The sequence below is a fragment of the Theropithecus gelada genome, chromosome 15 (genome assembly GCF_003255815.1).
Source record: "Theropithecus gelada isolate Dixy chromosome 15, Tgel_1.0, whole genome shotgun sequence".
In the NCBI taxonomy this organism is placed as follows: domain Eukaryota; kingdom Metazoa; phylum Chordata; class Mammalia; order Primates; family Cercopithecidae; genus Theropithecus; species Theropithecus gelada.
In genome coordinates, this window is record NC_037683.1 from 88,464,337 (window position 1) to 88,486,323 (window position 21,987).

The window sequence follows — 21,987 nt, forward strand, 5'->3', positions numbered from 1 at the left end:
TTGTAATCACAGCACTTTGGGAGGCTGAGGTGGGTGGATCACCTGAGGTCGGGAGTTCAAGACCAGCCTGGCCAACGTGGTGAAACCCCATCTCCACTTAGAATACAAAAAATAGCCAGGTGTGGTGGCGCACACCTGTAACCCCAGCTACTTGAGAGGCTGAGGCATGAGAATCGCTTGAATTCAGGAGACAGAGGTTGCAGTGAGCTGAGATGGTACCACTGCACTCCAGCCTGGGCGACAGAGTGAGATTCCGTTTCAAAAAAAAAAAAATTCTGTAGCTTCATAATGCTCTAAAATCTGATAAGACCTGTCTTTCAATACACTTTACGAAGATATCCTTTGGTACTTTTACCAGATGTAGTTACATTTTAATTTTTCAGATATAGTCAGATTCATTTTATTAAATTCTTCCAGATGTAGCTAAATGCCTGCCCTCCACTACCTGACTCCCAAATTTATCAATGCATACATACACACACACTCTCTTTTTAGAAGAGATTATAAATAAATGTGTTTAAGGAGTGCTGGTCAGGATGAAAAACTGAAAAAGGGAATTGACAGGCATTCTTCTGTTCTTTGCCTAAATCATAGCCTTACCCAAAGGACATATGCATAACAGTCCCCTTCAAAGGCTTACTAGCTTTCCTTAAACTGGATAGTGTTAAAGAGTCCATCACATCCTCCTTAATTAAAGCATTTTGTAAATTAATGATCCCCCCCCAATCTGATTTCATGCAATTTGGGCAACATTTTCATATATAATTTTACCTCTGTCATTTGTTCCAGAATGGCTGGCCATTACATTTCCCATTATATATGAATATACTGACGTTCTAATCTACATAAGCATGGTTAGGGTAAAACCATCCCCAAGAGGTTGATCTCTCAGTTTACAGAGTAACTTAAGCCTCCAGGTCTATACAATTAAAGCCAAAACCATAAGAATGTTATGAATTTACCAATATAGATGGCACTTCATCATGTCTTCGGGACATCTGAGTATGTTCCCTTTTTCAAATTTTGAAACAATACATTCACACATAGATGTAACAGTCATTAATATCTACTGTTTGCCAGGCTTTGTACCAGGTGACTAGGAAGCATTAGATCTTTGCCCTTATGGAGCTTAGAGACTAGCAGTGAAAACAAAAGCATATGAGTGCTAACACCAAACTGAAATATATGCTACAGCAGAGTCTCTTAGAACATAAGAAATACAGAATACTTAACCCAACCCAAAAGGATCACCTGAGCTAAGTGTTTAAGAACACACAGGGACTAGCCAAGGGAAAACAGAAGAGAAAGAAAGAGCTAAGTCAAAGGACTGGCACTTAAGGTCAGAGAAGGGGTGATAAAAAAACAAAAAATAAGAAGAAGCTGAGACACGAGACAGAAGAAATATCGTAAGGGCATCGCACATAATCCTGAAGAGTTCAGGTTTTCCAGAAAGCTAGAGTTTCATGCAGGGAGTCTTACAGGAACAGATTTGCATGTTAGGAAGGTAACTGGTGATTATGTGGAGAAATGACAAAGGCTGAAGACAACTTGAAGGCAGGGGCATCCTTAAGGAAACGACTACAGTAATCCTAATGCTAATCCAGGCAAGAAACCCAGAAATTAGAGCAATGGTTCTCAACTGGGGATGCCTTTGCCAACACCCTCCAGCCCCAGAGAGCAACATTTTTCAATATCTAAAGACATTTTGGTTGTCAAAACTGGGAGGTACTACTGGGGTCTTAGAGGCCAGGAAGGCTGTTAACCATCCTACAATATACAAGCCAGACCCCCACTTCCCTCATCACTCCCACTGAAGAATGAGCCAGCCCAAATGTCAGTATCACAATCGAGAAACCCTGGAATAGAAGGATATTCAAGAGCGATTAAGTAGCTTTAGGAGATACAACTTTTAGACTGACTAGAGACAAACAGTGAGGAAAAAGAGGGGTCCTATTGACTGTTTTGTGTCCCCCTGCCTCCAAATTCATATGTTGAAGCCCTAATCCCTAGTGTGGCTGTATTTGAAGGTAGGACTTCTAAGGAAGTAATTAAGGTAAATGAGGTTGTAAGGGTGGGGTCCTCATTCAATAGGATTAGTGTCCTTATAAGAGACACCAAAGAGCTCACTCATTCACTCCTTCTCCCTCTACGCACAACCAAAGAAAGGCTATGTGAATACACAGCAAGAGGGTAACCCCTGCAAATCAAAGGAAGAGCCCTCACTAGACACCAACCTGGTGAGCACTTGGAATTCCAGTCATCAGAACTGTGGGAAAATAAACTTGTTATTTAAGCCACCCAATCTGTGGAATTGTTATGGTAGCCTGAGTGACCTAATAAAAGGCGTAACAAAAGGCTCCCAGTATTTTTGTTTGGGGGAATCTGAGTAGATGAAGAATAGAAAAGATATTGGGAGGCATGGAATCGTTTTCTGTTTTGTTTTGTTTTGTTTTTGAGATGGGGTCTTGGGGCATGTTGCCCAGGCTGATCTTGAGACAAAGATTTTGAAGTATCTGTGGTACATCCAAGTTGGACATACTGGCTTGGAGCACGAGAGAGATGTTTGGACCAGAGATACAGATTGGGAATCAAAAGAGCAGGAAAAGCCATGAGATTAGGTAGGAGGAATATGGAGTCAAAAATTGAGTACATAGCATAAAAAATGAAAAACACAGATTAGATGCCCAGAACATAACATTTAAAAGAAAACTGATTCTGAGACTTTTTACATTCTTTAACTTATACATGCAAAAGATGTGTAAGTTAATACTTTGTAAATTATTAACCTTCCAAATAACTATTTTTAAGGACTGTGTTTCTCCATTATTACAATTTTCAAAATTGTTTTGAAACTCCATAGTGGAATTAGCTCTCCTAACTGACTTCCTGTTAACCAACGTGCTCCATTACTTCTGATGCCCATGACAGATCGTAAGTCACACTATAGTACATCTACTCTTATCAAACAGTATACTTATCAGGAGCCAACTGTATGTGCTTCAGGTAGTTACAATTATTGTATCATATAACTTAGTAAAATATTCATAAACCAATAAAACAAATGTTAAAACAAAAAAGCTGTTTCTATGAAAGTCGCATGCTCTGGAAATACATAAAACCTTATCATAACTCAGTAATGGGGGTCAAAAAATTTAATTATGTAAACACAGGGTCATCTTAATGCTAACTTATAAATTAACCCAGGGTAATCAAGAAATTGGCTCTGGGCTTCGAGCCTGTCTTTGCCACATGTAAGCTACAGGACTGTTCTGCTAGTTATTTAAACCAAGACTCAGTTTCTTCAACTATAACATAGTGCCATTTCAATACAGGGCTGCTTTGAGACTCCATAAGGGACCAACACAGTACCTAACCCACAGTAAGCAAATACCCAGTAGGTAATATCTTTCCATTTTTCTTTGGGAAAAATTTCCCAAGGTAACTACTTTTAAAGAAGTCTTAAGGTTTGGGATATTTATTTTATTATGATTGCACCGTACAGCTGCTTTCATCTGGTCCTAAGGAATTCCTAAGAGAAGTTTGCAAAAGACTTATTACGACCTCCAGGGCTTAGTCCCAAATGGCAAAATTTCTGGTAAATTAAAATCATTAAAAAGAGAGTAGGTAACAGAAATCAGTCACAAAACTAGACCCATCTGGAAGGTCAAGGGCTCAAAACCATGTACGTTATGTCCTTTTATGTAGTATAATAATCCTTATCTTGAAAACCTTTATGTTCTAGTCTGGATGTCTTTCTGAACACAGATTATATATCTCATTAAAGAACACATGTATATCTACCTGTCATTATACCCCCTTTATTTTAAAAAGGAGAAAAGCAGCAATTTCCTTTAGATTCTGGACTATAGGGACCATGTTATACTCATCATTTAATTTCTAGCATCGAGTAGTAAGTAGAATGCAGTAAAAAAAGATTTTTGCATTAAAAAAATTATGTTTCTATTCTTTAACTCAAGGTAATCACAGAAGTTATCACACCTACACTCTTCCCAGTATATGGATGTACTAGGGAGGAAGAGTCCACGGGAGAGGTAAAATCTCTCCCCTATGCCTCATTATAGAAAGAAAAACAGAACGCTCTCTTCCTAACAGAACGGACCACTGTCTCCGCATGTGGGATGGAGATAGTGAGGGAATGATTACCTACCATCAGATCAACAATCAGTATACACTGAAATTACAACGACTGTGAGACTGACCTCAGTATGAATATACAACTTTTGAGCTTCCACTGCCTTTGGAGGGATCACCACCAGGATGCAGTCTAAAGGAAACTATAGCGGATTTAAAACATTTACAACATAATTCTGATGTACATGAACATTTGAGATTGTGAAGTTAAATGTAATACAGCTGTAAGTACTCAGATTAATATATAAAATTTTAGTAAATACTAAAAAACTTACCTAGATTTATCCAAATTCCACCTGGCTTGAGTATTTTCCATATTGTGTCAATATAATCAATTACATTGTGAGCTGTGTCTATGAAGAAACAGGTAGCAATACAGTCCCAGGTATCTAATGAAGAAAAATCAAATTACTGCATCTGTTATGTTATTTTGCTTTTTTCTTTTAATTATTTAAATTTTCCAGTTACCTTTTACAGAGTATTAATGTTTGACAGAGATACAGAAGCTAAACTTCTGATCAACACGATAGTCACAGTAACCAAACAATCACTTATGAGAAATACTGATATCAATAATCTAATTAAGTAATCAATTTGGAAATCATCCCCAATAACACTGATATTATAATCTAATCTCTACATATTATTACCAAATTATATTTGTAAGAGCTTTGTTTATCCTCTATTCAACTACTAGCCTTCATTTAAAATCACTTAAAACAAAACAATAGTCATTCAAATTTAAACTAGTGTTAACCACCAATTCTGGCAGGTTTCAGAAGACTGCAGGCACCAGTTGCCAATTGAGAAATGAATGACATTCAAATACCTCAACATCTACCACAACTTCGAATAATTACCAGGGAAAAAGGGGAGCCAGGGGCAGGCAGAAGCAGTGGGTGGGAACCCACCAGAGAACACCATTTGCCACTAGGAGGTATGGTGTCTATACAAATGCTGGTGCAATAAAGTCACTTGATCCCATGGAGGATTACCTTCATCATCTATTCTCTCAAACCTTGCCCCAGTGATGTTTTCCAACATTTCATTCCTTATCCACAACACCTAACATCTTCCATCTCTCCCTTTCTTCCTTCAGAGTACAGGTTGTCCCAATCTCAGAGTTCAGAGAAAAATAAACAAAAACTTTCTATGTTGTAAAATAAATAAATAAATAAATAAATAAAAACAATCTGTGTTGTTGCTGCCCCTGCTTCAAGCCCTCCAATGGCATCCTGTTTCTCTGAGTACAATTCCAAGTCCTTGCTATGGCCTGCCTGCCAACAAGTTTGCCTCAACAAATCTTCTTGAGGCTGACCTCTCACCACTGTACCCACTGCTTACTACAGCCTAGCTTCTCCTTGAGCAGAGCAAGTACTCTCTATACTCCCTAATCCTCTTCCCTTGCCATTCCCCATCTGCAACATTTTCCCTTCAAATATTTCAGTGGTTTGCCTCTGTACTCTTTCAAGGTTCTCTGCCACACTTTTTTTCTTTTTTAGTTTCTACTCTAAAAGGCTTTCTAAAAGGCTTTTCCTGACAACTCTATATAAAGCAGCAGCCTCTCCCCAGTCACTCTGTAACCCCTCTTCCCTGCTTATTTTTTCTTCCTTACAATATTAGATTTGTTATTGCCTCACTTTCTCTATTAGAATAGACGTTCTCTGTGGACAGGGACTTTGTTTTGTTCACTGTTCTCTTTTGACACCTAGAACATACCTGGTACTTAGTAGGTGCTCAACAAATACCTATTGACTCAATGATCTTGCTGAACCCTCACTATTCTATTTTGTTTTCCTTTTACTGCCAATCTCCCTCTCCTCTTTCCCAATTATCATCTCCCTTTCTCTCATGCCTAGCTCAGATTTCTTCAACAGTTTGCCAGGTTGAAGTCAACTGCGCAGCCTGACTATAAAAGTCCTCCATGATCTGGAACAAATTTACTTTTCTAGCAATAGCTCCCATTAAATCCCATTAAATCTCCCATTAAATATTTCCTTTCCCTGACAGTACAGCTGTGCTGCCATCCCCAATCACCTTATTCATACCTTTGTACTTCTGTCTGCCTCAAATGCTATTTCTCTCAACCTTCAAGTCATAGCCTCACTATGAACAGCTTCCTTCTTACACTAATAACCTTTCATTTTTTTGGTATTCATTACTCATTTAAACTTTGTTTACATGGTATCTCTTAGTATTAATGGGCCCAATAGGGCCCATATCTAAATTTCTTGACTGTAGATATCTTACACTTCTTATTTCCTATCACTGCCTTGTACATGACCTTGAAAAACATTCTAAATTGACACTGACATATGCCTTATGTTCTACCGTCAAAATAAATGATCTAAACCTTGGCTTAGGATAAAATTGGCTCATTAAATTTAGAATAAAGGACAAGACTTTTTAAATGCTTGATTTTGACTTACTGCATTCTGAATAAATCTCTTGAAAATCTCCTGCTGTCATAGAAAAGTTAGAACCAGGAGGAAGACTATGGGGGTCAACATCAGGGAAAAAGATGGGTCGAATCTGATCAGCTGATCTCCGGTTATTGCTAAACTGATGGATCCAAGGATAAAGTTTGTATTTATTAATTTCAGAACATCTGCAAAATATGAGTATAAAATCAGGTGTTAACTAAATATTTTACCAAGAAAATCCACTTTAAATGCTAAAATATACTGTTTAATTGAAGATTTGCACATAAAATTAATATTTAAAGAGTCACTATTACAACTTCCCTAATTATCTGAAAATGTACATATACATGTAGATGAGCAACCAATTATGGATTAAAGACAGAAAAAAAGTAAATTCAAAGATATAAATTTGCTGTTCATTCAAATTTTTAAAAATGTATTTCTAAACTTCAAAACCAACTAAAACAGTCCAACGAGGTTTTTTAAAATGGTACTGGTTTCAACTAAAACAGTTTGCGATCTATTTTTTGTATAACCCTCTTCTTTTTCCCTTTTTCACCAACCCCCTAAAACTCATACTGCCATCCGAGACAACATATTATTTAAACAAGGCAGCTACTCAATGTACATCTTCTGGCTTTAAAAATAACAATTCTTTTCCACTGCCTTCCAAAAGAGGCCACACAAGTTCTGAGAGATCTTTCCAACTCAGTCATGAGAGCATACTTGGCCATTTTATAAGAACTTGATTAAGGAGAAAAAGTTATAATTGCTAAACTAAACTCTTATTTAACTAAAGAAACAAGGAGGTAAAGAAGCTTAAGGAATAAATTTAAAAATACTCCTTCCTGGTTCATACTTAGTCCTGAAGATTTTGTACAGAAATCATTTCATGGAATGCCCAGTCACCTTCTATAAAGTCACTTACCCATCCTGTTTCAACATTCTAATAACTAGGCAATTGGTTCAAGTGATAATTTGTACAAGTACTTTGATTTTAACATAAGAAACATTTGTGATAGATATAATAATCAAATGCTATGTACTTATCTTCAAATTCAAAATTGTTCAAGAAAATAGGTAAGTCAATCTGATTCTGAGAAATTACTATTTCCAGCAAAAAATAAATTAAATACCTGTTGAGTACAAAGTTGGAAGAAAAGAGCATAAAAAAACTCCATTCATTTCCTTGACAAGCATAACCTAGCATAGCTATTTCCCAGGCCAGTCTTCCTAGTCCAGCACCAGGTACCAGAATATTTACTTTAGAAGGATCCCTGAAATGAAATAAGGCAATTATGTCCAACCCCTCAAAGAAAAAAAGAAAAAGACAAAATCCATATTAACAACTAAAAACTTACTCATTTACTCAATAAGAATAAGCTCACTAAAACTCTGACTTCTCACAATCAAGAAATACTTCTAAATATCAAAAATAAGAGGTATAAGGAATTATTATGTATGTTCCGGTATCAAATGAGGGTTTTAGCCCTCAAAAATTATTTTTCAGAAAAAAGGAGTCCCCTTACATCTGAAGACTTATAAAGTCACTCATATTCCTAATAAGCTGACACCCTGAACAACCATCTTAGAAAAACAAATTATTCCAAGGGATCCCAATTAAACATGAAGAGTTTGAACAAAAGTACTTCATCATACGGGACAATAAATACAACATAACTTTATTTCTGAATTGTATATGTAACCCAATTGTTTATGTTAAAAAGATGTAGAGTTTAATGTGTCGGGTATATCTCTAAATCCTTATATGTTTTAGTTGACAAGAATGTGAGGGAGGGGATATTTTCATGGGGGAAATGGGAAACGGCCCTCTAATTAAACATACATGATTACAAATATATTACACCAAACCAGAGGTTCACAACCAAATTGATCTCTACCTACTAGCACCACACTGCCATTACATATTTCCTTCACATAAGATCCATCATTCCATTTTCAAACCACTAAAAGCTTTACCAAAACAAGGCTTTTTCTTAGGAATTTTGGCAAATCAATATAATCCCGAGGAAACTAAAATTGTAGTCTTATAAGAAGCCAAAGGAAAATGTATACAATCAGCTAATATCACGTCAAGTAAAAAGAAACTTCACTACTGTATTTCCTAAATTTGGTTCACAAATCAAATCCAATTTCCAAATCTACTCCTAGTAATTATTTTTTATCTTTAACTACATGGCCTTTAAGTTTGGCATGCTCCAAGCAGCAACAGGGCACTTTACTAGCAGCCCATATAACCTCTGCATGTCACACTTCAAAATAAAAAAGAAAGAACACTATGGGGCTTTTGAAAACTCATAGCTCTAGGACTCTGGTGCTATTCCTTATATAAGGGACCTGCCATGATGGCCTGCTACTCAGACCTAATGCTCTCTCACTTCTCACTCCCTACCAGGCCCACCAAAACCCCTACTCTGCAGAATTACCTTTCTTTTCTCAGTTCCCATCTGCCCAATCATAACATGCATTTCCAGCCCTACCCCAGCAAGTGGCTGTTCTCAGCTTAGAATTTTTTTTTTTTTTTTAATTATCTGATCAAAGTCATGCAACAGAAAGCGAAAGGATTTGGAAGTAAATTCATATAGTATTTAAATATTTATATAAAAATAACCAGCAATCAATTTCCAAATGGCTGATGACCCCAGTAAAATATTACCACACAGAAGTTAGAAATTATGCTACCCTGAAGGGAAAGCTGTGCCAATAATGTTAACAACAATTATTTTGCTAACTTATGGAAAGTTAACTTAATGACTGATTTTACCAAATTATCCTTAACTAAACAGAGCCACAGAACTCTCTACCTCAACCTAATGGCAGAAAATATATTAACAGTACCTTGTATTAAAACTGCTATTGAAAGGCTATCATCAAGTCACAGAATGCAGAATATATCAAAGTCCTATCTTAAGAGTTAACAGACACTAATATAGATCTAAATTACTGGCATTATGACAAAGAGGAAGTGGACATGTAAGAAATGCATTAAAACAAACCCTCTAGAACTGAAAAAATGATCAAGAACTATGCAATGAATGGGTAAGATGGAGAAAATTTTTCCCTAAATCTTTGTTCTTAGCTAGATTTTCTTCATTTGGTCTTTACACAAGGGATATTAACAGCATAATGTGTATGATGTGTATGAAACTAAGGCACTCTAAGTGGGAATTTCTGCTATGAATCCGCATAAAGTCTAGGGCATTTCTATGAGGTCATTTCTGTGGAGAACAAGAAATATAAATCTAATACAGACCTTAATGGTGAGACAACCTTAAACCAGGCTGAACTGTTTTTTAAGCAGGAATAGAGAGTCATACAATATGTGGCTCAGTAATCAAATGGTGCCTACTTGAGATTCTTAGCGAAAATAAGCCAACAAGTTTACCTAGTTAATAAGGTACAAATACGGAGAAGCAGTACATTTACTACAAATGTGATCTCCCTAATAACAGGAGGAAAAGTTTCAACAGTTTATTTAAGACAAACGGGAATGGAGAAGAAAGGATACATCTGTAAGGACATGGAGCCCATGTGTCTAAAGAGGCCACAGATCACATTTCCATCACCCTCTCTGCTCCAGCTTTTTCACCAGCAGTAAATATTGCTCTTGACAGAGGTTTCCTTTGTTGCACACAGAACAATCTTTGCACTGCAGTTGTAAATTTTAAAACTCCAACACAAAATGCTGTCTTGTTGGGTCAATATTATGACACTTGGCTGACCCCTAGTGGTAGAAGTAAATACAACTTTTAAGTACCTACAGTGGTTCTCTTTGAATCACAGTAGAATACTGTCAAACGGTACAGTACAGTACAGTACAGTAAAAGCCACTAACGACATGTGGCTACTGAACACTTAAAATGTGGCTAGTGCAAATTGAGACGTGCTGTAAGTGTAAAATAAACACCAAATTTAAAGACAGTATAAAAAGTAATGAAAAACATCTCAATAATCTATTACATCAAAAAATTTAAAATAAAAACAAAATTACTTCTTTTAAAAAATATGGCTGCCCTGAGCACATTGCCTGTGGCGTAGCCCTGCTCTGCTGAAGCAGTCAAAAAAATTTTTTTTAAATATGAAAAAAAGATCTAAAGCAAATATGGCAAAATGTCAAGGTTTAACAGAGCTAGTATTGAAGTTCTTTTTTTTTTTTTTTTTTTAAATTGGAGACAGTCTTGCTCTGTTGCCCAGGCTGGAGTGCAATAGTGCCATCTCGGGTCACTACAACCTCTGCCTCCCAGGCTCAGACGATCCTCCTGCCTCAGCCTCCCAAGTGGCTGGGACTACAGGTGTGTGCCACCATGCTCAGCTAATTTTTATATTTTTTAAGAGATGGGGTTTCGCCGTGTTGCCCAGGCTGGTCTTGAACTCCTGAGGGGCTCAAGCAACCTACCCACCATGGCCTCCCAAAGTGCTGGGATTACGGGCGTAAGCCACCACACCCAGCCAAAATTTTTTTTATTCATCATAGAAAATGGACTATAAATCAAGAGTGTTTAACACCTCCTAACTTACCTCTTCATCAACTCCCAACAAAGAACTCTTTATTTCAGCCAGATAACTTCTCACTGATCCCCGAAAAGACTTCCTCATGTTAATCTTTAGAGCTTTTACCCACAGAAACTCAAATTATTACCTTATCATTATAAATTATCACTTCATCTATATTTCCTAAATATCCCAGGCAAAGTTCCCTGAACTCTCTTCTCTATGCTTTCAACAATTCATTCATACTTCTATTATAGTTTACATACCAAGGTTCTTCACTTTGCATCATTCACTTAACACGTACCACAACTATGGCTTGCAGGCGAGTCACCTGTCACTGTAAATGAAGTTTTACTGAAACACAGCCATACTCACTCATCTAAGAATTGTTTATTGCTACATTCCTACAACAAGGCGCTAAGCAGTCTCAACAGAACACATTGCCGGCAAAGCCTAAAACATTTACTGTCTGGCACTTCAAGAAAACATCTGCCAACCCCTGATCTAATACAATACCCCAAATCTCTTTCATAGCAGTACACAGAGCTTCCTTAACTCACTGCATGACTGTAACATAATTTATCAGAATCTCCTAATTAAGGACATTTACATTGTTTCCAATCTTTCACTATCATAATGTTAAAACTAATACCCTTAGAATGAATAACTCCTTTTTATTTTGAAAAACTGTACTTCCCACACTACACTAATGTAGTGGCATGAGTAACTTTCACAGGCAGAAATATATGTGTAGAACAACTTCCCTTAAATTGAACTTCAGGAATCAAGATATGCATTTGTTTTTTGTTTTGTTTTGTTATGAGACAAAGTCTCGCTCTGTCACCCAGGCTAGAGTGCAGTGGCACGATCTTGACTCACTGCAACCTCCGCCTCCAGGGTTAAGGTGATTCTCCTGCCTCAGCCTCCTGAATAGCTGGGACTACAGGCCCATGCCACCACACCCAGCTAATTTTTTATATTATTAGTAGAGACAGGTTTCGCATGTTAGCGAGGCTGGTCTTGAACTCCTGACCTCAGGTGATCCACCTACTCCAGCTTTCCAAAGTGTTGGGATTACAGGCGTGAGCCATGGCACCTGGCCAAGATTTGCATTTGAATTTGGACAAATAAGCCAAATTGTTCTATGTAATTTTTTGCTAATTTATTCTTCCACCAGCAACGTATTTATGCTTCCTCACACCTTCACTAATAGTTATCTAACTTTTAAACCTTTGCAGTAAGTAAAAATTGGCATCTTAAGGTGGTTTTTACATTTGCATTTGCTTATGAGATTGAGTGTCCTGTATACCTTTTTCTGTGATTTATTTACAGCATTTGTCTACTGGGTTATGAATGCTGAGTGGTTTTCTACTGTGTTATTCCTCTAGATCTGTAAGCACTTGAAATCTTGACATGAAAGAAATATGAAACACATACTTGTCTTTGGTCTAGGAAGGCTTTCAGGATGAGGGAGAGATCTATCTTTAGTCTCCAAACTACCACCTGCACTATTTGGCAGTCTACATTTCCTCCAATTTCCTCCATTTTCTTTTTTAAAATGAGTTCTCCTAGCTAAAATAATCTTTTCATGAACTATAATTTACATTATTTATTTTATCTTAAGTGGGAAAAAATGCTTCTTTAGAGCTCAGAGTATTTTTTTCCTAATGCTCAACTATATAAAAGAAAAAATGAATTCAACCAGTCAGTAGTGCATCAGTATCTTTTTGGAGTGTTTGTGTATATATATTAAAATGCAAAGAAATAACAGTTTTCCCCCCACAAATCACTTCAAAGTCTTCTAAAATTGAAGGGGCTAATGAAATTAAGATCTAAAAAATATAGTCCAGCAACTTTTAGACTCAAAAAATGTGATTTGACATGTTAGCCTTCCTTCCAGACAGGATGCAAACTTAAGAATCTATATTTCCTTACCTACTATAAGCTTTACAACACTGAATTCTTATATTTAAATGATTAGACATTCACTTGGAAAATTTTTTTTTTAAATCTCAATACATACTGGTCTGACCATCAATTAAGAAGAGTTATTTCATTATGTTTATGCTCACATGTGAGAAAAAGGTTTAAACCCTAAGCTCATTCTTTAAATTAAAAACATATATATTGTAAATTTCAATAAGCAACTGCTCACTAGTGTTCAAATCCTATTTAAAACAAAAACAAACCAGAGGATAATAATTACTGAAGTATTTGGCATTCAGCACAACGAAAACAGCATTTCCTTAATTAACAAACAGACTCTACACAAAAGCAAGTCAATCTGTGGCTTCAAAGCTGCTTGTGCTTGCAAACTCAGGCATATTAAAAACTCTAAACATAGACAAATTGGAGAAACTGATGTATGTGTTTCCTTAGGAAAAATATTTTAATGACCACAAATATAGTCAATTCTACACATATTTCATTAAGTATATGTTCTTCTATAGGCAGTTCAATCAGAAAAGGCCTTCAGTGAAATTTAAACACACACACACACACACACACAATAAAAGGCTAGCTGACATAAATTTGTGTTAACTCCAGCCTGAGTATAAACACATTAAATTCCCCAGGTACTTACTGTGGCATAAACAGAGTCCTAGAAATTTATCTGAAAGACATAAAGTTGACCAGAATTTATCTAGCATCAACCTGGATTCTGAAGGGCTACAATTAATGACCCTTTTCTTTCTTTTTTTTTTTTTCTTTTTTTTTGAGACGGAGTCTCACTCTGTCGCTCAGGTTGGAGTGCAGTAGCTCGATCTCGGCTCACTGCAACCTGCACCTCCCAGGTTCAAGCGATTCTCCTGCCTTGGCTTCCCAGGTAACTGGGATTACCAGTGTGCGCCACCACGCCCAGTTAATTTTTGTATTTTTAGTAGAGGCGGGGTCTCACCGTGTTGGACAGGGTGGTCTTGAACTCCTGACCCCAAGTGTTCCACCCATCTTGGCCTCCCAAAGTGCTGGGATTACAGGCATGAGCCACCAGACCCCGCCTAATACCCCTTTTCCAGGGTCTAGGCTTTACTTATTCTGGCAAAGCTATGATTTCAATATGGATGCAGCCTTTACTGTGTTTTATTAGGTTTCCTGTTTAGGTTTTTTTGATAGCTTACCTTATCTACTATAAGGAAATCAATCTAAATCAAGTAAGTAAAACAAGTAACATACAAAGAAATATAACCAAAAAAAAGTGCAATAGATATTACATTTCAGGGTACTTCATTTAAAGTTTATATATACCTATCCACTTTTATAACAATTACTTTCAGGAAAGGAAACTGGGTAACTGAGGAACAGTTATGAAGAACAGTTATGGGAAGAAGAGTATATATCCCTTGAAACCTTTTAAGTTTTAAATCCTGTAAAATGTTTTACTTATTTAGAATGGTTTTAAATTATTTTTATTTAAAAAATAACCTATTGTTACCATTTAGAGTTAACTCATCCTTTCCTCACCAGTTTACATTTTGTCAAGTAACAATAACAATGGAAAAGTAAGTGTGTGTGCTAGTTCACTAATTATCTTTAACAATGGCATGCCCTTTTAGTATTGCTGACAGTTACACTAATTAATGGTCTCATACATGATTCTATAATCACTGAGTCTAAACAAAGTCATGTTTTAAGTGCCAGAAATGATGTTGATATAAACATTTCACATTCAGCCTCCAACATTCACTCAAACTTTGGTACATTTCTATTAAAAGCCTTATCAATTAAAACCTACATATATTTCAACAACAGATATTTTGAATTTTGAGGTATACCTAGACTTTATAGAAAGTATTAAACTAGTATCTATTACTTTATAAAGTAGGGCACTGAATATATCTATTGAGAGAGAATACCAACTAGAAACTTTAAGAATATAACATCTTTTTGGAAACAACAATATTTATTTAAAAGATTATTTACCATGACCAAGTGGAATTTATCCCAGGAATGCAAGGGTGGTTCAACATAAGAAAATCAATTGATGAAATATATCATATTAATGGAATAAAAAACATATATATCATCTCAACTGATGCCAAAAAGATATTTGACAAAATTCAGCACTCTTATCAGAAAAACCTTTAGAAAATTTAAGAAAATTTGGCTGGGCGTGGTGGCTCATACCTGTAATCCCAGCACTTTGGGAGGGCAAGGTGGGCGGATCACTTGAGGTCAAGAGTTTCAGATCAGCCTGACCATATGGTGAAACCCCGTCTCTACTGAAAATACACAAATTAGCCACGTGTGGTGGTGGGCGCCTGTAATCCCAGCTACTCGGGAGGCTGAGGCAGGAGAATCGCTTGAACCCAGGAGGTAGAGGTTGCAGTGAGCCAAGATCATGCCACTGCACTCCAGCCTGGGTGACAGAGCGAGACCCTGCCTTTAGAAAAAAAAAAAACTAGGAAAATTCTTTAACATGATAAAGGGTATTTATGAAAGTCCCACAGCTACTCAATGGTGAAAGACTGAAAGCTTTCTCCCTAAGAACAGAAACAAGGAAACAAAAGGCATTCAAAATGGAAAGGAAAAGGTAAAAACTATCTCTTTTTGCATAATGTGATCCACAAAGTATCCCTAAGAAAGTTAATAGAGCTAAAAAGCAAGATTACAGGGTACAAGATCAACACACGAAAATCAGATGTGTTTCTACTACACCGGCAACAAAAATTCTGAAAAGTAAATTAAGAAAGCAATTCCATTTATAATAGCATCTAACACAGGGATGTCGAATCTTTTGGCTTCCCTGGGCCACACTGGAAGAATTGTCTTGGGCCACACATAAAATAACAATAACAACAGCTGATGAACTTAAAAAAATAAAAAATAAAAAAAAAACCTCACAATGTTTTAAGAAAGTTTACAAATTTGTGCTGGGCCACATTCAAAGCTGTCCTGGGCCGCATGCAGCCCACTGGCCATGGGTTGGATAAGTTTGATTTAAAGGAATTATATACATACAGATAAATCTTTTTTTTTTTTTTTTTCTTGAGACAGTGTCTCACTCTATTGCCCAGGCTGGAGTGCAATGGCACGATCTCGGCTCACTGCAACCTCCACCTCCTGAGTTCAAGCGATTCTTCTGCCTCAGCCTTCCAAGTACCTGCAATTACAGGCGCATGCCACCATGCCCAGCTACTTTTTGTATTTTAGTAGAGATGGGGTTTCACCATGTTGGCCAGGCTGGTCTTGAACTCCTGACCCTGTGATCCACCTGCCTTGGCCTCCCAAAGTGCTGGGATTACAGGCATGAGCCACCATGCCCGACCACATACAAATAAATCTAACCAAAGTGAAAGACCTATACACTGAAAACTACAAAACACTGCTGAGAGAAATTAAGCTCTAAATAGATGGAAAGACATACTGTGATAATGTGTAAGATTTAACATTGTCAAGACCTCAGTACTGCCCAAAGCAATCTATATATTCAGCACAATCCTTAATCGAAATTCCAACAACCTTTTCTGCAGAAATGAAAAAACCTGAAATTCACAAGAATTACAAGAGGGCCCCAAAATAATCTTGAAAAACAACAAAGGAGGACTCACACTTCCTGACTTTGAAATTTATAAATCTACAGCAATCAAAATAGTATGTTATGGCATAAGGATAAACATACAGACCAATGAAACAGAATACAGAGTACAGAAAAAACCCACATATATGGTCCACTAATTTTCAACAAGTCTACCGAGACCATTCAATCGGGAAAGGACAGTCTTTCTTTTTGTTTTTGTTTTTTAAACAAATGTACTGGAAAAACTGGATATCCATATGCAAAAAATGAAGTTGGATTACTACCTTAACCACATATAAAAATTAACTCAAAATGGATCAAAGACCTAAACTTGGGAATTAAAACTATAAAAACTTTAGTTTATTTTTTAAATTCTTTTCAACTTTAGAGATAAGTCTTTGCAATGTTGCCCAGGCTGGGGTGCAGTGGCTATTAGAGGTGCAATCAGAGCACACAGCACACTACACCCCTGAACTCCTGGGCTCAAGCAATCCTCCTGCCTCAGCCTCCTGAGTAGCTGGGACTACTGGTGTTTGCCACCATGCCCAGCCCAAGTATTTCTTTTTTTTTTTTTTTTTCGGTGTAAGTAACCCATACCAAGTATTTCTTAACGTTGCAAAGATATTCCTACTACTCTGATGCAGGAAAAATGTTAAAATCATCAAACATAAAAGGTGAGATGCATATGAAACCTCAGAAAGCAATAATATTCCTGCATTGCCATATTTCTAGATGCAAGACTTATGGACAAATAAGTGATTATTAGAAGCAGCTAATACAAGCAAATATACTAGAAATTAAAATCACTTAATGATTCAGTCAGCACCACCCCTTCCCCCCATCCCCCAGCCCACTAGTGGCCTAATAAGACTAAGGAGAAATGATTTTTTTCTGGTCATTAATATTACTTTATTGTCTACTATTCCTTTACATACAATGTCTGGTATTCAATTAAAAAAAATTAAGAAACATGCAAAGAAGCAAGATAATGTGGAACTCATTGTTATAAGGAAGGCTTCAAGAAAACAGTCACATAAACAGAATGTAAGAATCATCAGGTAGGGATTTTAAAATATCCATGAAAAGTATGTTAAAGCATCTAGTGCAAAATGTAGATCACATATACAAAAAGGGAATTTCGGTAGAGAGAGCAGAGAGTATATGTGTATGGCTGCGGATATATATGTAAGCGCTAGAAATTTAAAAAAAAATCAAATAATGAGTATAAGAGATTAAAAAAAAAAAACTCTTTTTTTTTTTACTCTCTTATTAAAAAAAAAAAAAAAGAAAGAAAGAAGAAATTCTTTTCTTTTTTTTTTTTGAGATGGAGTTTTGCTCTTGCTGCCCAGGCTAGAATGCAATGGCATGATCTCAGCTCACTGCAACCTCTGCCTCTTGGGTTCAAGGGATTCTCCTGCCTCAGCCTCCCAAGTAGCTGGGATTATAGGGGCACACCACCACACCCAGCTAATTTTTCTATTTTTAGTAGAGGCAGGGTTTCATCATGTTGGCCAGGCTGGTCTTGAACTCCTGACCTCAAGTGATCCACTCACCTCAGCCTCCCAAAGTGCTGGGATTATAGGTGTGAGTTACCACCCCAGGCCAAGAACTCTTTCAAAGGACTTATCAGCAGATTAGCATAATAATCAGTGAAGTTGAAGTTAGCTTAACAGAAATTACCCAAATTATACTATAAAGGGCTGGGAGGAGAAAGAGTGTGTGGAAAGTCATGTGAAACCTAAGAGATGACATGAAATGGTTTAATACTTAATATACATGTAACTGGAGTACCAGAAGAGAAAGAATTAGAGAAAATGATAGAGAAATAATATGAAGAGATAATAGCAAAGCATTTCTGAATTGATGATATAGATCTACCCAAACCCCAAGACACTAGCAAACCCCAACCAAGATAAATACAAAGGAAACCACATTTAAGACACCTCACAGTCAAACTGCTAAATAAATAAGGTGGAGGTAGAGTGGGGAGAATGGGGAGTAACTGCTTAATGGGTATGAGGTTTTATTCCAGGTTGATGAAATGTTTTGGACCTACACAGTGGTGGTAGATGTACAATACTGTGAAAGTACTGAATGCCACTGATTTATTTAAAATGATTACTTTTGTTATATGCAATTCGCCTCAATAAAAAACTGAGGGGAAAAGACATAAATATATAATTCTCAAAATAAAAAAAAAAGTTAACATGACCCTTTAACATATGAAGACAGTTTCACTCATAAGAGAAATGCAAATTAAGACTATGTAAATATACAATTTCCCACCCATCAGGCTGGCAAAAGGTCAAAAGCTTAAAACTACAGTATTTGTTAGGGCTGTGCATAAACAGGCATTTTCACACATTGCCAGTAAACAGAAAAAACAGTAAAACCCTTATAGAAGAATATAGTAATGACTATGGCAGGCAGGCCCTGTAGTGGTACTCCCACGCTCCCTACCTCCTGGTCCCCATGTCTTGCTTCTAACCAACAGAATATAGCAAAGGTGATGAGATGTCCCTCCTATGATTGTCATTATTATTATTATTGAGACAGGCTCTTGCTCTGTTGCCCAGGATGGAATGCAGTAAGGTTATCACTGCAACTTTGAACTCCTGGGCTCCAATGATCCCCTCGCCTGGTGTCTGCCTCCAGAGTAGCTAGGACTATACAGGTGCATGCCACCTCACCTGGCTAATTTTTAAATTTTTAGTAGAGATGAGGTCTCACTATGTTGCCCAAGTTGGTCTTGAATTCCTGGCCTCAAGTGATTCTCCCATCTTGGTCTCTCAAAGTACTGGGATTATAGACATGAGCCTTGACACCCAGCTCTATGACTGTTCAACACTGTAAGACGGTTGACAGCTTGCTTGATATAGACACCATCCTTGCTGGCTTGATGAAGTGGTCCTTTTGGGAAAGACAAGGAACTGTGGGTTGCCTCTAGGAGATGAGGCAGACTTCCAACTGACGAACAGAGAGCAGCTAAGACCCTCAGTCCTACAGTCACAATGAAAACAATTCTGCCTCAGTACTACAACTGCAGTTAAACAAAATGAAACATGAGTGACAGATTCTTCCCCAGTCAAGTCTCCAGGTGAAAACACAGCCCAGCAGACATCTGGATCGCTGCCCTGTAAGCTCCTACCCAGAAGAACCAGTTAAGCCAAGCCTAGACTCCTGACCTATAGAAACTGAAATCAATGTGTTATGCAGCAATCCCACTTCTAGGAATTTAAATTAAAGATACACTCTCCGGCACACATACCCGATGAAAGGAACTATCTAAGGATTTTTCTGCTAGCAAATGAGAGCTTCAAGGTCTTGATGCCAAATACTATATATCCTTGACCATTTGAGATGTGATTGAATATCACTTATATCTGAGCTCTAAATGTACATTAATATGCTGGGTCAGTTAAGAGCCCAGGCACCAAAGGTCTTCAAGTTTGTTTTTTTTTTTCTTTGAGACAGCCCTTGCTCTATTGGCCAGGCTGGAGTTCAGTGGCATGATCTTGGCTCACTGCAACCTCCGCCTCCTCGGTTCAAACAATTCTCCTGCCTCAGACTTCCGAGTAGCTAGGATTACAGGTGTGCACCACCATGCCCAGCTAATTTTTGTATTTTTAGTAGAGACGGGATTTCTCCATGTTAGCCAGGCTGGTCTTGAACTCTTGCCCTCAAGTGGTCCATCCGGCTCAGTCTAAGTGCTGGTATTATAGGTGTGAGCCACCACGCCTGGCCAGGTCTTCAAGTTTTAAGAGTTTTTTAAAAATTAGAGCTGCATTTTTCTTCAGGATGATCCATGCCCAAATACAGAACCATGTTGACAGTGGGTTACAGAGTTTGCATGGGAAAGTTCAAGTTGTTACACTGTGTTTTTAAAAAATCTTATCTACATGTATTGTTAAATCAGAGACCATGAGATCTACTTATCAGAACCAGGAAGATAAATTCTTCAGAGCTATTTCAACTGATACTTCTTTTCCTCAAAACTTGGTGGACTGTTGGGGAAAGGGCCCCACCATTTTTTGTCTTTGATATTAGCTCCAATTCTCATAAGTACATATAGGCCCTATAATTGCAGCAGAAAAAAATGCATGATGGAAAATTTCCATAACCCACGCACTGAGACCTGAAAAATCATCCTTACTGGGTATAATTTGTTATGATGCAATTAAGTGCCAACTGATATTTCTCACCATGGACTGGTCAGGAACTGCTGCAAAGAAAAATAAACAAACCCTTTGGCATTATTTATATTCTAAAATTTGGTAAGGGGAAATCAGAATAAATTAGTTCTGAAATTATATTACGGATTTTTTAAAAGATTATCAAATAAAGTTATTTTAAAATAATTAAAGTTATACCTCCAATAATATAAAAATACATATGCATAAAGTTATTAATTTTAACATTATGTATAATTGCTAGATACTGCCAACTACCTAAATAGCCTAATGTAGGAGAAAGTTGGTTGAATAAACTATGATACATCCAAATAACAGAATAATCTTCAGCTGGGGAAAAAAAATGACTGAAGAGCTCTATGAACTGATAGTATAGCTATTTCCAGAAGACACTAAGTGAAAAAAGCAAGGTACAGAATAAATGTATGGTGCACTATCTTTTGTGGATGACCAAAGGGGGTAACTATAAAGAAAAACAAAAAAGTCAGGCATGGTAGTTTATGCCTGTAATCCCAACATTTTGGGAGGCAGAGGTAGGAGGATCACTTGAGGCCAGGAGTTCAAGACCAGCCTGTTCAACATAGCAAGACCCCTGTCTCTACAAAAAATATTTAAAAATTAGCTGGGAGGCTGAGGTGGGAGTAGTACTTGAGCCCAGGAGTTTAAGGCTAGAGTGAGCTATGATAACAACACTGTACTACAGCCTGGATGACAGAGCAACACTTTGTGTCCAAAAAAAAAAAAGAGAGAGAGAGGAAAAAAAACACATCTACTTACTTTCTTTAAAAAAAAAAAAAAAGAATAAAAGCATGAATAAACAAGATGCCAATGATACTGATTATCCAAATGGGGTATAGAATAAAGGGAAGGGATAAAACACTAGGGGGCTGGGGATTGAAGGGAGAGCTAATTTGGGTAAATTGCAATGAATAAATTCACTATACCACCTTGTCTAAGGGAAAAATAACTATTAGCAAATCCCGAACTCTTTTTAGTAGGTTTCTTTCTCACAGAGGTATGAATGAAGCAATTCTGAAACCATTCTGTGTGTATTGTAGACAACTGGGCGAGTAAGTAAATGTACTGATGTTGTTGGAAGCAAAGTGAGAAGAGGGAAAACCAAGGAGAATCCTATAGAGTTGGGATTGGAATTAAGAGTTATCAGTATGAACCACAGTAAATTATGAAACTT

At 37.0% G+C, this 21,987-nt stretch overlaps 1 protein-coding gene across 2 annotated transcripts in view; it reads right to left on the reverse strand.

Moving 5' to 3' along the window:
• Positions 1 to 21,987, reverse strand: part of CARNMT1 (carnosine N-methyltransferase 1) — a 45,584-nt gene that overhangs the window by 9,797 nt on the left and 13,800 nt on the right. The window contains exons 4-6 of one of the 2 annotated variants that reach the window (XM_025360761.1): positions 7,712 to 7,852; positions 6,582 to 6,760; positions 4,428 to 4,541 (exon numbers count right to left, since the gene is read on the reverse strand). In XM_025360761.1, coding sequence (XP_025216546.1) covers positions 4,428 to 4,541; positions 6,582 to 6,760; positions 7,712 to 7,852 — 434 coding nt within the window. Of the gene's footprint in view, positions 1 to 4,427; positions 4,542 to 5,181; positions 5,270 to 6,581; positions 6,761 to 7,711; positions 7,853 to 21,987 lie in introns of those variants that run through there. The other variant, XM_025360762.1, reaches the window with a different exon arrangement.